Source organism: Canis aureus, chromosome 25, assembly GCF_053574225.1.
Source record: "Canis aureus isolate CA01 chromosome 25, VMU_Caureus_v.1.0, whole genome shotgun sequence".
NCBI classification, from domain to species: domain Eukaryota; kingdom Metazoa; phylum Chordata; class Mammalia; order Carnivora; family Canidae; genus Canis; species Canis aureus.
In genome coordinates, this window is record NC_135635.1 from 2449052 (window position 1) to 2464757 (window position 15706).

At 49.7% G+C, this 15706-nt stretch overlaps 1 protein-coding gene across 1 annotated transcript; it reads left to right on the plus strand.

The window, feature by feature from the left end:
• Positions 1-508: 508 nt before the first annotated feature.
• On the plus strand, positions 509-7652 carry KRT2 (keratin 2). Its single transcript, XM_077871828.1, has 9 exons — positions 509-1187; positions 2160-2374; positions 2721-2781; positions 3595-3690; positions 4340-4504; positions 4809-4934; positions 5280-5500; positions 6650-6684; positions 6783-7652. The coding sequence occupies exons 1-9, from the start codon at positions 561-563 to the stop codon at positions 7220-7222; spliced, it is 1986 nt and encodes a 661-aa protein (XP_077727954.1). The 5' UTR covers positions 509-560; the 3' UTR covers positions 7223-7652.
• The last annotated feature ends 8054 nt before the right edge of the window (positions 7653-15706 follow it).

Consider the following 15706-nt stretch of genomic DNA (forward strand, 5'->3'; position numbering starts at 1 on the left):
CTACATCTGCCCTCTGCAGGAGCCCTCGTGGACCCTCTTCCTGGAGCAGCGGGAGAAGCAAGGGCTCTAAAGCTGCCACCGAGGGGCCCCTGTAGTCTCCAGACCTGTCGTCTCTTTCATCAACCTCGCCGGGATGGCAAGCCTGCACAGGCCCGGTGCTAGCTGCCCTCCTTTGGGTTGGTCCAGAGCAGGGAACAGCATTCTGCAGAAGGTCTCTTTCTCAGATTGAGAAACCCACAGCCTGATCTCCTCTTTTGATGATTTCACAAAAATCGAATTGCATGACAGATGCCCAGATAAACAGGAGAGGTTTGCAGTCCAAGCAAGTTTTGGGATGCAGCTGATTAGTAGATTTTTAATGGCTATTAGCTTGATAATCACTAACCAGGCGTAGCTTCTAGGCAGACCAAACCCATGCCTACGTGTGCCCACGCCCATGCGCTCCAACACCTAGTTGGCAGGTATAAAAGGGGACCCTGACGGTCTCCCAACAGCAGAGCGCAGTCTCCAGCCTCAACTCATCTCGGAAACCTCAATTTTCCCCACTGGGCAAAGGCATCATGAGTTGTCAGATCTCATGCAAATCTCGAAGAGGAGGAGGAGGAGGAGGAGGATTCCGGAGCTTCAGCAGTGGCTCAGCCGTGGTCTCCGGTGGGAGCAGGAGATCAACCCGTAGCTTCTCCTGCTTGAGCCGCCACGGCGGTGGCGGAGGGGGCGCCGGCGGTGGCGGCTTTGGCAGTCGGAGTCTTGTTGGCCTCGGAGGCACCAAGAGCATCTCCATTAGTGTGGCTGGAGGAGGCGGAAGCTTTGGCTCCGGTGGTGGATTTGGTGGCAGAGGAGGTGGCTTTGGAGGTGGCAGCGGCTTCGGAGGAGGCAGCGGCTTCGGTGGAGGTGGCTTTGGAGGCGGTGGTTTTGGAGGAGGCAGCGGCTTTGGAGGCGGTGGTTTCGGTGGAGGCGGCTTTGGCGGAGGCCGCTTTGGAGGTGGTGGTGGCCTTGGAGGTTTTGGGGGTCCTGGTGGCTTTGGGCCTGGAGGATTCCCTGGTGGAGGCATCCATGAAGTCTCCATCAATGAGAGTCTCCTGCAGCCTCTCAACGTGAAAGTTGACCCAGAGATCCAGAACGTGAAGTCTCAGGAGCGGGAGCAGATCAAAACGCTCAACAACAAATTTGCTTCTTTCATTGACAAGGTGAGTCCCGAGAAGCTGGCTCCATCTGATGCTCAGGATGCCCTACTTCCAACTCACTGGAAAGCAAGTGGCACAGATTCGTTTCTTGTAGGAGCCCTTGGTGTAGTCAAACCAGCCTGGCTTATATCCCAAATGGGAAAGATGCTGGCTTTGAGGGCTGCGTCTTCTGAAACAGTCCAAAGTTAGGAGTTACGTATGCCTTTGGCTTTATAGTTTGAGCCCAGATAAGTAATATTTATGGAAAGCTCTGAAAATCATGGGAAAACTGATATAGACAAGTAATGGAGTAGTTCAGGCCTAGTGGCAGCAGGTGTTAGACGAAATTGGTAAGACATCTTCTGAGACAGTCTTTCCTTCCCTGGGAGTCACTATTCTCTTCAGTTCTGGGAAGCTGAACTTGCTTGGGAATGAATGAAATTCTTGCCTTCAAGAGAAGCATTCTCGGTTTTGTGACCCGTAAAATCTTTTATTGGTGTCATTTTTGAGCATTACGGAGTCTCAGCCTACTTCAAGGCCGATGAACGTGCCTAAGAAATTTATGAGGCTCTTAAAAATCAGACTGAGGAGCCCTGCCCTGCACTGCTCTCACGCTTGCACCTTTAGGAGCAGTGCCAGTGGACGCCTATTTTTGGTTTGCTCAAGACTTTGTGGGACTTTGGCCGGGAATCCAACTAGGATGGGAGAGGGAAATGGCCTGGAGTCTTGGGAGCAGCTGCAAACGAGATAGTAGGCGGTGAAGTAGAAAAAGAGTTCTCTGTGTGGAAAGTGCCAGATGTAACATTAGAAGTCTATAGAACTTTCCACGTGTGGAGGCAGGGAGCCCGAGCTGGATGCAGTATCCAGCTTGTGAGCACAAAGCCGCGTAGACTTCTTCATGCCCCGAAGCAGGATCAGAGCTGGCTCCGGCCGAGTGTGGCCGGCTGGTGGGAAGGGCAATCCAGAGCTCACGGGCTCGTCCCCTGGTCCCCGTAGGTGCGGTTCCTGGAGCAGCAGAACCAGGTGCTGCAGACCAAGTGGGAGCTGCTGCAGCAGCTGGATGTGAGCACCCGCACTACCAACCTGGAGCCCATCTTTCAAGCGTACATCGCCAAGCTGAAGAAATACGTGGACACGCTTTCTGCGGAACGAACATCGCAAGGTTCAGAGCTGAACAACATGCAGGATCTTGTCGAAGATTTTAAGAAGAAGTAGGTGGCAGAGTAGACGCCGGAAAGATATTGATCGTAGCCATCTGATCGTCCCCCCAGGAGGCCACTTGTGTCCCTGTCGCATTTGTGGTGATAATTTGTGTGGTGATTATTTATGAGGAAGACATCTCAGAGCCTTAGACATGGATGCTTTTTCACCTGCTTGAGACTTAGCTTTTAGAAAAATCTACCTATTTGGGACCTTGTAGTTACAATTTAGATAGCGAAGGAGTGTTTAATACTCTCAGAGAATGGGGAGTTTGGGGGTGAGTCCAGTAGGAAAAGGAAAAGAAAAAAGTGAACAAAGTAGAGCTAATCTAACAGCTGTGTCCCCGGGTCCCCACAGGTATGAGGATGAAATCAACAAGCGCACAGCTGCTGAGAATGATTTTGTGACACTTAAAAAGGTGAGCAGGAGGGTGTCAGGGCTGGGTGGGAAAGAGGGGGCTGCAGAAGCCCACCGGGCGCCAGCAGACAGGCTGGAGAACAGCTCTGAGTGGAAACAGCAGTCACCAGGGGAGGGGGGGGAGCATGTCCAACCAGCCGTATAGGTTGGTTCTGTTGAGAACAGAAGGGTCTCTGCAGTTCAAGCTTCTGGAGCTGGGCTGCAGATTTGCTAGAGCATTTTCATCAATAATCTCCTTAAGGCCTATATTGGGCCGTGCAAGACGCAAACACAGGAAGCACTTTAGTGTTCTTCTGAAGAGCTGAGGAAGGGCTGGACCTCCCTTAGAAAGCCGGCTTGAAGATGCTGCTGGTTGTGCTGACAAGTTTGGGCTAGAAGGCCCAAAGTGTGGCTTCTTAGCCTGGTTCCTGCAGAAGCTTTGGTGTAAAATCCAGAGGAAATTCAGGAGAGGTGGGCTGGACGGACAGGATGGGAGAGTTGAGGAACTGCTAACAGCCACAGAGGCCATTGGGTCCCGCAGCGGGAACCACAGTGTCTCAAGCAGGAGGGAGGGAACGGTTGACAGAGCTCATCCCACCAGAGCTCTGCTGGTTTTGGGGGAATGTGAGCAGTGAACAAGGGCATGAGCCCCCTAGTCGAGGCGCATGGTGGACTCTGCGCCAAATGACGCCCAGGGACACATGGCTCACTGAGGTGCCTGAGCTGTTGGAGAGCAGCTAACAGGGACTGAGTGGAAGAGAGGGACAGGGAGAGGGTGGGGCCCTCACATGAGCAGTGCGTGGGTTTCGCTAGAAGCCCCTCACGTTTTCTGCAGGACGTGGACAATACCTACATGACCAAGGTGGAGCTGCAGGCCAAGACGGATGTGCTGACCCAGGAGCTTGAGTTCATTAAATTCCTTTTTGATGCGGTAAGGAGGCTGCTCCTGGGTAGACCCTTGCATCCCACCCTTCCAAACCAGTCTTTTCCCAGCTGGAGAAAAGGTGGGGCGAATGGGGCTTATGGACTGGCTGACTCCAACTTGCCACCATTCCAGGCCTCGAGGGCGTTTCTGCGGCGTAGGTCTTGGAGGAGAGGAACTTATCTCCTCTGATGTCACAAGAAGTGAGGCTCAGGAAACACGGAGACCACTTCCCTTCACTCCATTCCTCAAATGTCCAGCTCCCCTTAGGAAGAGACCGGTCCTTTTCCCCTTCCTATGTCTAATGTACGTCAGAGGTCAAAATGTAACAGACCTCCCCTCCATGCCCATGTGTGCAAATATCTTCTGGAACATTTGTCATCGGCAGGCTTCTTTCTGGGGGCATCAAACACATCAAAACTGCATAAATGGTGAGGGCTATACAGCAGGAGGCTCAGGAATAGACTCTCCTCTCATAATTCTCTAGACATCCTTGGCAGAGGCCTGGGATTGGTGGTTATGTCGCTTGCATCCCGCCCATTGTAGCCCACCCAGCTTGGTCTGAGAGTCTGCTTCCCTAACACTGGGGAGGGGGATGCTCCTCACGGCCTTTGGCTGTGGGCGGGAAAGCCAGGGCCAGACACCTCGTGTGTTGCAGGAACTGTCCCAGATGCAGACTCAGATCAGCGAAACCAATGTCACCCTGTCCATGGACAACAACCGCAGCCTGGACCTGGACAGCATCATCTCTGAGGTCAAAGCCCAGTATGAGGAGATCGCCCAGAAGAGCAAGGCTGAGGCCGAAGCTCTCTACCACAGCAAGGCAAGTAGGAGGAGAGCAGAGAGAGCCACAGCTCTGTCTCACAAGCTGGGGTTCACTTTGGCCAGAAAGTGTCCAGTGAGATGGCTGGTGCTTTTGTCTCATGGAAGTTGGGCCCATTCCCAAGCAAGAGTGTCCGCAGCACCACAGCTGCCCTCGACTGAGAATGGCACTGAGTCCTTCTGGGGATGGGAGACAGTCCCCCACGTCTTGCGAAGGCAGCTCGGTTGGCTCCCCCTGTATTAGACTTTCCGTGGCTCAAGCCAGGCTTCCTCCAAGCTGTCACTGTCCTCCTCTTCCCGGGCAGTACGAAGAGCTCCAGGTGACTGCAGGGAAACACGGAGACAGCCTGAAGGAGGTCAAGATGGAGATCAGCGAGCTGAACCGCATGATCCAGAGGCTGCAAGGGGAGATAGCCCACGTGAAGAAGCAGGTGGGCGCACCCTGAGGGCTGCGCGGCTCCAGGGGTCGCCTGGGGCTTGGGTGGGTGGGACGTGGTGTACGGGGGTGTATGGGAGTGTGGGATAATGCCTCAGGCCCTGTGTTGTGAGGATAAAGGTCACTATGGGGAAAGCACGAGGGTCCAGTCAGACGCGACTGGAAGACCATGCCCCAGAGATGGCAGCGAGTCTTGGCATCGTTGTTTGCGACTCACATTAACTCCAGAGGGACCCAACACTTCTAGGGCCAGGCTGGCTTCCCATACCCTGAACACATCTGCTCCCACAGAGGACTCCACTCGGAACCCCCCCAGGAACCTTTTCTCCTTCTCTCCCAGTGTAAGAGTGTGCAAGAAGCCATTGCAGAAGCTGAGCAGAAGGGAGAGCACGCAGTCAAAGATGCTCAGGGCAAGCTCTCGGACCTGGAGGAGGCTCTGCAACAGGCCAGGGAGGACCTGGCCCGGCTGCTGCGTGACTACCAGGAGCTCATGAACGTCAAGCTGGCCCTGGACGTGGAGATCGCCACTTACCGCAAGCTGCTGGAGGGCGAGGAGTGCAGGTGGGGGCCACTGGAAAGCATAAGGGTAACGTGGTCCGCCCTCCCCTGTCCCCTAGAACCAGGGCTGGAAGGAAGGCAGGGAAAGCTGGAGGTGAATCAGGGCCTTCTGACAGCTGAAAGCTGGTATCACTCTGTGTCTTAGGCAGCCATTCTCGACCCAAAGCATTAGATTTATCAATATGGAATGACTACCAAGCCAGAGTAAATTAAATTAAATTAGGCAATAAGCTAATCTTTGTCTTTTCTGAAAGAGAAAATCAAATGTCGTGAAAACGGGTTAGTCCTAGAGAGCCTGAAACATTGGCTTACGGGTCTGTGGGGTACACAGCTTCTGTTCCTTCCACCTTGTGACCCAGAACTAGGGGACCACGTGTTGGATCACGCTGACTGGCTGAGGGGTGACTGGCTGGCCCTTCACCTGCGGCAGGTGCCAGACCTGGTTCTTTGCAGATTTCCGGCCTGGCAAGCGGAATCATTTGCTAACCCTCCACAAGGGAACCTGTCCTCCCTCTGTTTGAAGGCCCTGTCTGAGCCCTTTGTGTGCGTTAGCGGCATCCTCGTGATTTCATCAGGCTGAAGCACCTGGAAGGGGCCAAGCTCCCCCAGGTCACCCACCAGCCAGCCAGTGAGACAGAGAAGGAGCTGCTTTGCTTCGGCTGTGGCTCCGTACCTGTCTTGGAGGCCAGGCCCCCGCCCCCCGGCCCGCAGGGAGAAGTGGCAAAGCCTTCAGATGGAGCAGAGGAGGTGGGGGCAGAGGGCTAGGATGGGAAGGCTGTACAGAGCTGCAATTCTTTCGGAGTTGAATGCTGACGGTGTGGCCTTGTTTCAAAATTTCTCGCATGGCTTGGATTTGGGATATCAGACTCCCTCACATAGATTGAAATACAAACGTGGGTTGCCGGTCAGAAGTGAATTTGCTTTTTGATCATTTTCATTTGAGCAAAAAATCGAGATGAATCGGGATGCTACACCATGTGGGAAAATGTGGGGCCTGCCCACGTCTGTGACCTGCCAGTGCAGAGTGAGTGGGCCCTGGAAGGCCCTGGTGGCCGATGGCAGAAGCGCATGTTTGCAGGCCGAAAGCTGTAGAACAACCCGCAGTCAGAGCCCAAGGGCTCAGCCGTGAGCTAGTCTTTCTCTCCCTGACAGGATGTCTGGAGACCTCAGCAGCAACGTGACTGTCTGTAAGTAGTGGGGTTATTCCGGTCCCGCGGGTGGTGTGTAGGGAGGATGCGGGCCAAGGCACCCAGGACTTCCATGGCGATGCCATCTCTCTCTGCAGCTGTGACCAGCAGCTCCATGTCCTCAAGCGTGACATCCAGGGGCGGCTTTGGAGGCTATGGTTCTGGAGGTAGAGGATCCAGTTCTGGAGGAGGAGGATTCAGCTCTGGAAGTGGCAGTTACAGCTCTGGAGGCAGAGGATCGAGCTCCAGAGGTGGCGGTGGAGGAGGCTACGGCTCTGGCGGCGGCTCCAGGGGAGGCTCTGGCTCTGGAGGAGGATATGGTTCTGGAGGCAGCTCCAGGGGAGGCTCTGGCTCTGGAGGTGGCAGTGGAGGAAAATATAGCTCGGGAGGTGGCTCTAGAGGAGGTTCTGGCTCTGGGGGAGGATATGGCTCCAGCTCTGGAGGAGGCTATGGCTCTGGAGGTGGCTCTAGAGGAGGTTTCAGCTCCCAAAAGGGTGGTTCTGGCTCAGGCTCCAGTGTGACCTTCTCTTTTAGATAAGGATCAGTTCCACCCTTGACTCTTCTGCTTTAGAACGTAGAATCCTGTGTCTGCTCATCCAAATCGACAGAAAATCAAACCTTGTCTTCCATCTCTGATGGCGTTTTGGAGGAAAGGGATTCCCACATACTGTGTCTGAAATATCTTCTCTCCAAACCAATTCGTTGGAGCCAGTGACACCCTCTGTGCCCCGGGGAAGTGTCTGCGCTGCCTAGGCTTGCACTTCCAGCCATGCCCCCTCTCCTGGCCCCTCCTGGGGTCACACATTCGGGGTCCCTTCTCCAGACGACTGTTCTGTTGAGGGCCCCATCCCAAAGCCTGCACCTTTCTGGTGGCCCTGCCCCGAGGGAAACACGTTTCTGTGTATATAGCCCACCTTTCTGACTCTGCATCTAAAGCGCTGTGGTCTTGGTGTCTGCACAATAAACTTCATTTGCAATTTATAACCTGTGATGTGTGTTTAATGTCAAGCCTTGGCAGAAATGGGTAGCCAGGAGCCGTCGAATCTGAGATACCAGAAAAGGGAGAGCTTGGGAAATGATAAAAGAGAAGCTTCCTGGAGCAGGGCCATGTTGCCCTGAGGAGAAGCCAAGGGTACTTTTTCTGGAAGTCTTTGAGAACAGAGACAGGAGGGGCTAGCCCTGGAGTCAGGGTGTGGGTGTGATTTGCTCAGAAAGTATTTGCCAGATCTGGGCACTGTGATAATGCCAGGAGGGTGACAGGGGGATTTGTGGAAAATTCTCTTTCCCAGAAAATCAAAGCCATCCTTGTTAAAAAGCTTTTCCCACAGATGTCCCTCCCCCCGCCCCCTCTTCCAACCCTCTTCTGTCACAGGCTCTGATCTGAGGTCCCTTCTCCTCAGGGCAGATCAGCTGATCCCCCCTGAGTTCCATCCAGGCTGCCCGTAGCTCTGAGCTTCCAAGATGGAATTCCCTTAGCTCAACCGAGGTTATGGACACTGTATCCTGGAAGCCCTAGATCCCAGCAGGAGTTCTCAACAAAGGCTGAAGGAGAAGATCTGGGAAAGTCTCTGGAGGACTATAAAGTGATCTCCAAAATAAAAAACCCCACTATTTTCACATTTCCATCAGAGAAGTTCCTTAACCCATTTAGCAGATAATGGATCCTTTTCTTCTCCCACATCCAGCAGCCCTCTGGGACCCCCTAGCCCTGGACATCCCAATCAGGACAGCCTTCCCCTGTGGTTGTGATAATTTCAGCCTCTTCCCCACAAAGGCCTGTCATGTCACTGGAGCTTCCTGGAGCTCAGGAAGGACTGGGCTCTTGGGGTTGGGATTAGACTGCCCAGAGTTGCCCAAATGGGAGTTGATAGATTTGGTTGGGTCAGGTCAAGCTATATGTATGTGGTGTTCAATGCAGCAGATGTGGCTTGAAACAACTCAGAGAAAGGGGCACCCGGGTGGCTCAGTGCTTGAGCTTCTGCCTTTGGCTCAGGTCATGATCCTGGGATCCTGGGATCGAGTCCCACCTTGGGCTTCCTGCATGGAGCCTGCTTCTCCCTCTGCCTATGTCTCTGCCTCTCTCTCTGTGTCTCTCATGAATAAATTAGAAAAAAACTAAAAAAAAAAAAATGTCCTGTGGGATTCTTTTCCCTTTCATTTTACTTTAGCTTCAAAACCTTGGTGAAGCCTTAGTTGAGTCTGGGAGATTCTTCTGCATCACTAGAGGCTGTTGAGATGACTTTGAACAATTCAGAGGAGGCATTAATAAGAAGAGATGGTGTCACCTGATCCTAGACCTGTTGGCTCCAGGTTTGAGGGTGTGGGACAGAAAGAGCTCTGAAGGCTGTGGGCAGCAAGGTGACAGACCGTACATGAGACTGACCAGTCAAGGGTGCTGTGCTGCTCAGAGAAGGGCCCTGAGATGCCCCAGCCTTGGTTGGGTGGGATAGGTCTGCGGAGATGCCAAGGGGAGGGGTGCCAGCTTGGAAGGCGAAGTGTAAGGGGCTGGCTGTCTTAGAATGTATTTACTATGCAGGCATGAACGCGGCCTTAAACACGGTCTAGTATCCCAGGCATTTAGGGCTTGAAGGGAGCTTTAGCATCAGTCATTTTGAATCCCCAGTTTAGGTAAGGAAACAGATAAGGTCCAAGGTGGACACAGAAACTGGGCCTCCACTCCCCAATTCACGTAGTGTTTAAAGGCCTCAGGAAGGGTGTGCTCTTCTGATAATGTTCTGAGGGGAAGGGAGGTAAGGAAGGTAAGGTGGCAGTTTTCATCCCCAGCTACCTTCATTGCTGGGACTATGGATGCTGTGAGTCTCCAACCCCTTCTGTGTTCACACTCCTCACTTCTGCTCTACTTGGGATGAAGCCCTTTAATCCAGATCTACTCAGACACACGTTACTTTTGTGTTAGGTTCCAATAGCAAAATGAGCCTGTACATGAGCTCAGAGGGACACAGGCCTGAAGCCTGAAAGCTCTAAGCAGGTCAAGGAATGAAGGGCCAGCTTTGGGGGATGGATTCTCCTTTGTTCCTAAGTGTCACAGGAGACTAGTCTAGAGTCTGGGTCAAACCCTTCCTATCTCTGCCCGTTCTTCCACCAAATCTGGTAACTAACTGACTTGTCAGGTCTTGGGCTTCAAAAGGGACATGGGCACAGGGAGAAGGGTTTTGCAAGCTCCATTTTCATAGGGAACTGGGCTAAGTATTTACATCCTGATGATGAGTAGAATATTTGGGACACCCTCCCTTCTGCGGTTCCCTCCCTTTTTCTCTGCCTGTGAGTCCCGGTATGACTTCAAATGAACTTCTCTCCTCCTCTTACCCCTTTACTGTCCTCTTTCTTCCCTGTCAACTCAAATAAGAGTCCTTGGACAGTTCACTCCTTCCAGAAAGCCTGTGTGAGTGGGACGCTTGTGGTCTTATTTGCTGTGAGGAGGGGAAGGCCTCTCACTGGGGGTTGGGAAACTTAAATCCTGCCCTCCACCTTAGGGGGCATTGCTGTGCAACATCAGACTAGTCCTCTCTCTTTCCGAGGAGATAGAATGAGATTATCTCTACATAGTTCTCCAGCTCAGGTGACAAGAGCCCCATCTGTGCTGTTGCATTGGCCAGTTAGTGCTCATTGGTTAGGCCTCCCAGCCTAATGGAGGAAACAAGACTGGAGCTTAGAAGGAAGAGGTCGATTATATTCCCAGGTCCCAGAGGTGAGGTCACCGCGGGCCCTACAGAGTCCCAGGAGAACGCACCAGTGTCAGTCAGGAGGCAGAAAGGAAAAGGTAAGGCAATGGGATTACAGCTTCCATAGGAGACACAAGGCAGGGCCGATTAAACAGTTTCGGAGAGGCTAGTTTGAGGGATTCCTGTGGCCTTTGGGACATAGTGGTGGTGTGCAGCTGGTACCTGGCCCTGGGATGATTTGGGGCAGAGGAAATATTGGCTTAGGCATGTGAGTGTTTGATAAGAAGGTGGTAGGGCACCTGCACCCCAATGTTCACAGTAGCAAAACTGGAAGGAGCTGAGATGTCCTTCGACAGATGAATGGTTAACGAAGATGTGTTGCATATATACAATGGAATATTACTCAGCCGTCAGAAAGGATGAGCCTACCATTCACTTTGACGTGAGTGGAACTGGAAGGGGGGAGGACTGTGATAAGTGAAAGTCAATCTGAGAAAGACAATTATCATATGGCTTCACTCATACCAGGAATATAAGAAATAGTGCAAGGGGCCATAACGGAAGGAGGGGAAACTGAATGGGGAAACATCAGTGAGGAAGACAAACCATGAGCAACTCTTAACTCTGGGAAACAAATTGAGGATTGCTGGAAGGGAGGTGGGTGAGGGCACGAGGTAACTGGGTGACGGGCATCAAGGAGGGCACATGGTGTGACGAGCACCGGCTGTAATACGCAACCGATGTGTTATTGAAGACTTCATTTGAAACTAATGATGTACTACATGATGGCAAATTGAATTTTAATAAATAAATAAAAAAGAAGGTGGTAGGGGGTGTAGACTCAGGATTGGTTGGTTTGCATATGAAAGACTTGCTCTGGGCCAAGCTCAGGAGGACCAGGCTCTCCTCAGCCTACAGATGTCAAAACACAGAAAATATGACATGTGAGTAATACATCTTCTTTAATTTTTCTTAGCAATGTTTTATAGTTTTCAAGGTATGGATCTTATACGTATTTTGTTACACCTACCCCCAAGTATTTCCTGTTTTTTTGCTATAGTAAATGACATGTAAACTTTTAAATTTATTATCTGTTAGTTGCTAGGATACAGAAATACGATAAAAAATATATTGACCCTGACCTTGCTAAATTCATATATTAGTTCCAGTGGCTATTTTGTAGATTCCTTAAGATTTTGTATGTATGCAGTGATGTTGTCTATGAATAAAGATGATTTTGTGTCCTCTTTTTCAGATTGGTATTATTTCTTTTTCTTGCTTCATTGCTATGGCTAGAACCTTCAGCACAACAGTGTAATGTTGACTAGAGCAGCAACGCGGACATTTTTACCTTGTTCCCAATCATACAGGGAAGGATTTATTTGTTCACTGTTATCTATAATATTAAATGTAGTTTTAAAAAATCTGGAATGAGGATTGAATTTTGTCAAGTGCCTTTTTGAAATGTATTCAGGTGATCATATAATTTTTCTTCTTTTTTCTTAATGTGGTGAATTACACAGATTGATCTTCAGACATTAAACCAATCTTGTATTCCTCGAATAAACCTCAGTTGGCCACGCTATATTAGCCTTTTTTATATACTACTGGATTCAGTTTGCTATTTTGCTGAGAATTTGTACAATGCTGTGGAGGAAAGGGGTGTCTAATTTTCACGATGTGATCTAAGGGCTAGCAGTGGCCCTGGGATAGGAGAGAGTGAAAGGGTGTGACAAGGGTTGACTCTTACTCTGTATTTTTTTTTTCTTACCCTGTATTTTATATCCTGTTCTGTTGTTTGGGTTTTTGCACAAAGCATACATTTCTTTCATAATTAAAAAAACAAACTAAGAAGATATATATTCCTCCAAATATCCGTTGTATTGGAGCTTGAGAACATGGAGGTTTCTGTGCATGGTCTGAAGGGAGATGAAGCCAGTGACCCCATGAAAAGGGCTGGAGCAAGGATTGGGTTTCAGTTTGGGAGGTTCAGAGGAGGCTGCTCCAAGGTGCAGAGGGAGAGGCTGGGAGCAGAAGAGGGTTTGAGAATCTGCTGTAGACACTTTCTTTGCCTATTTTGACTGGAAACTTCCTGAGGACTGGGACAACAATTTCTCTGGCTCATGACCTTCCACAGAGATTGGTCCAGGGTCAAATGCACCTGGGGTACTCAAGAAAATTTTTAAGAAAATGATTTACAAAATAGTGACGACTTTCACCAGAATCCCAGCCTTGCTGAAGAAGGAAGAGGACAACACAGACAGGACTGTGCAAGCACGTCCTGCCTCTACCTGGGAAGTGCAGCCCCTCTGCCTCCGAACCCCTCTCTCCCCATGGGCCTAGGCTGGTCGAGTGGCCAAAGTGCACCACTTCCCAGCAGGGCTCCCAATCCATGCCACCGCAGGTTTTACCCATTCAATATCTGATTCAATTCAACATTTACATATTGGGTTCTAGAATCAATCAGCATTGGTCAAATCCTGCCTCTACCTCTTCACTAGTTGCAGTATTTGGCAAAGCCCTTAATCTTTTGAACCTTAGTTTCTACTTCTAAAAACTGAAGATAATGGTGATACCTACCTCGTAGAGCTGCCATGAGGATTAAATGAGATTATCTTTGTAAAGCACGTCACACACGCTGGAGCACAGCAATTAGGCAGTACATGTTAGGGCTGCTGGTGCTATTGCTGCTGCAGAAAGACGTGGACTCCACACTTGTCCTTCCAAAATTCCAATGTGAAAATTAGTAGCTATTTCTATTTTCTTGAATGGTTTATATAACAACCTAGTTGAGTAGCAAGGACAGATGTCATTTGCCCCATTTGTCACCCTATTTGAAAGATGACAAAACTGAGGCTGAAAAGCCCACAGACATGGAACTAGGAAGTAACGGAGCTGGAATGAAGAATCAAAGGTAGAGATCTTACATCCCATACCATTTCCACTATATCCCACTCTGTTTTCCTCCTTTGCCTGGGTTGGATTAGGGGTGTTTGTACAGTGGGTGGGGCCTCCCATTAGGCCTGGCTGAGCAGGGAGGGTACAGGATTATAGGGTGAGGGAAACATCTCAGCTTCTCAGCTTGGATCTGGAGTAGGAGCCCAACTGGGAGAGATCACCGAGGCCAGCCAGTGCATGTGTGAATGCTCAGGGATGCCAGGGGACTTCTCTCAGGCCTGCAGGTTCAGAGGGAAGAGGAGTATGAAGGGCCTGTGGTGGGGCCACTGGTCAGTGTGGTAACCTTCATTTTCCCCGCCTGAATGATAGGGAGTGAGAGGAGTCTGAGTCCGGAAACTTCCCTCAGGCAGCTGCCCTCATAATTATGGGGTGACCAAAAGAAGGGATCAGTGTCCTTGGCTGGCCTGAGCATTTCCTAAAGGAAGAGGCATTTCATCTCCCTGCAGAGGGGTTTGGAACATTACAGGACTTGATTGCATGTATTATAAAAATAATATCTCATTATTTCAAGCTTAGAAATAAAGTAAGGTAAAACAATTTTGAATCAACCACCATTATTTCATTAGTGAAATAATTATTGTTGACACTTGGATATAGATGTATAATATTTTGAACATGTTTTTCTAAAGTATTTAGCTTTAGTCAGTTTTAAAAAATATGTTGCTACATTCAGACTCAATCTCCAATCTTATTCTTTTACTGTGCCTTGGACTTCACGGTTGTACTGATTATTCAGTTTTGATTTCTCTTTTTCTCTGTTAACAATAAAATAGGAAAAAAAGTAATGTTTTTGCAAAACTTCTAACCATCACTTAAATTATCTATATAATATTCCATTTACGGGTACAGTTTATTTAACTATTTTCCATTCTTTATTGAACATCTGTTTTGGAAACACACGCACACACTCACACACACATATTTGGTTGGGAGGAGTAGAGAAGCAGAAGCAACTTCCACCAACTATAGAGAACTCTATTGAATGGGTCTCTCTGAATCACCATTCTTTCCAGATCAGTTTCTAATTCATCAGTGTCACAGTCTAAAGCCTCTGGAAGATGTACCTCAAGTTTCAATATCACCCTGGTAGAAATTTTAAAATGTTAAAATACCAGTGTCTCAGAAAACATCTTATCTGAGAGCTTTTGGGATATAATTACACACACTTTGTGCTGCCTAGGTCACAGATAGTTGATAGATAAATAATACTATGAAAACCCTGCTAAAAAATGATAATTATTTGACATACCGTTCCCAAGTAGATGGTACTGTTTTGTTTTGTCACTTCCACCTTCAAGAGAGTCGAACCAAGAACAGTCCTTGGCCATCTGCTGACTGCAGGAGATATATGAGGGGATCCCTCTGCATCTTAGCAGAGAAACATTGAGACTGCCTCCTCCCACCTCTTCAGTGTCACGCATGCCCCTTGTGTCACCATGAGCAGGCGGGTCTATGCCTTAAGGTGTCAGAGCAGGAGCTTTGGTAATGGCTTGGCCATCTTGCTGGGAGGGTGCTGGAGAGGGGCAGAAAGCTCACCGTTGGTCTACAAGAGTGGTGGCTGCTGCCAAGGCCACACCAGGCCGGGAGGTTACAGTAGCCAGAGTGTTGTTAGTTTTGGTGGGAGCAAGAGCTTCTCTGGCAGTATAGCTGGAGGTCTGGGCCAAGGCAACAGTCTGGGGAGCTATGGGGTGGACAGCCTCAGTAGAGTTAGCTTTGGCCTTGGTGGTAGTTTCAGGGGGCTGAGGTTGTATGTCCAGCAGTCTGCTTTGGGAACATCCAAAAAGTTGTAATGAATCAAAGCTTGCTGGAGCCACTAGATGTGAAAATTGGCCCTGAGGTCTAGGAGGTGAAGCAGTTGGAGTGACAGCAGATCAAGGAACTCGATGACAGTTTCACTTCCTTCGCCGACAAGGTGAGTCTTCTTCCAGGATGGAAATGGGCTAGTGGTTACCACATTGGACAGTGCAAGTCTAGATTATCTGAGGTCAACTAGCCTAGTCCCTGCCGCTTAAAATTGGCCCCCGGTATAAGGCGCCCACTTTATTTTTCATGTTCTCCAAGCCTCCCTAGGAGACTGGATCTGACCCTCAGCTATCTCTCACCACCAAGTCAAACTAGAGCTTTACAGTCTCACCCAGAAATAAAAGCGATTTATTCTGCATGTATAGTAAATCAGAACAGGCTGATAGGTTCAGTCTCAAAGAAGTCAAAATGGCCAATGGGTATCTTGTAAGTGGACACATTGACTTTGGCAAATGGTTTCTTCCCCATAAGTTGCCACATGATTCTGGGTCTCAGAGTTTCTCTCCAGCAGACTGGCATTCCCACTCTCAAAGACAGTAAGTAGAGACCACAAAAACCAGATATTGTTCAATTGATGG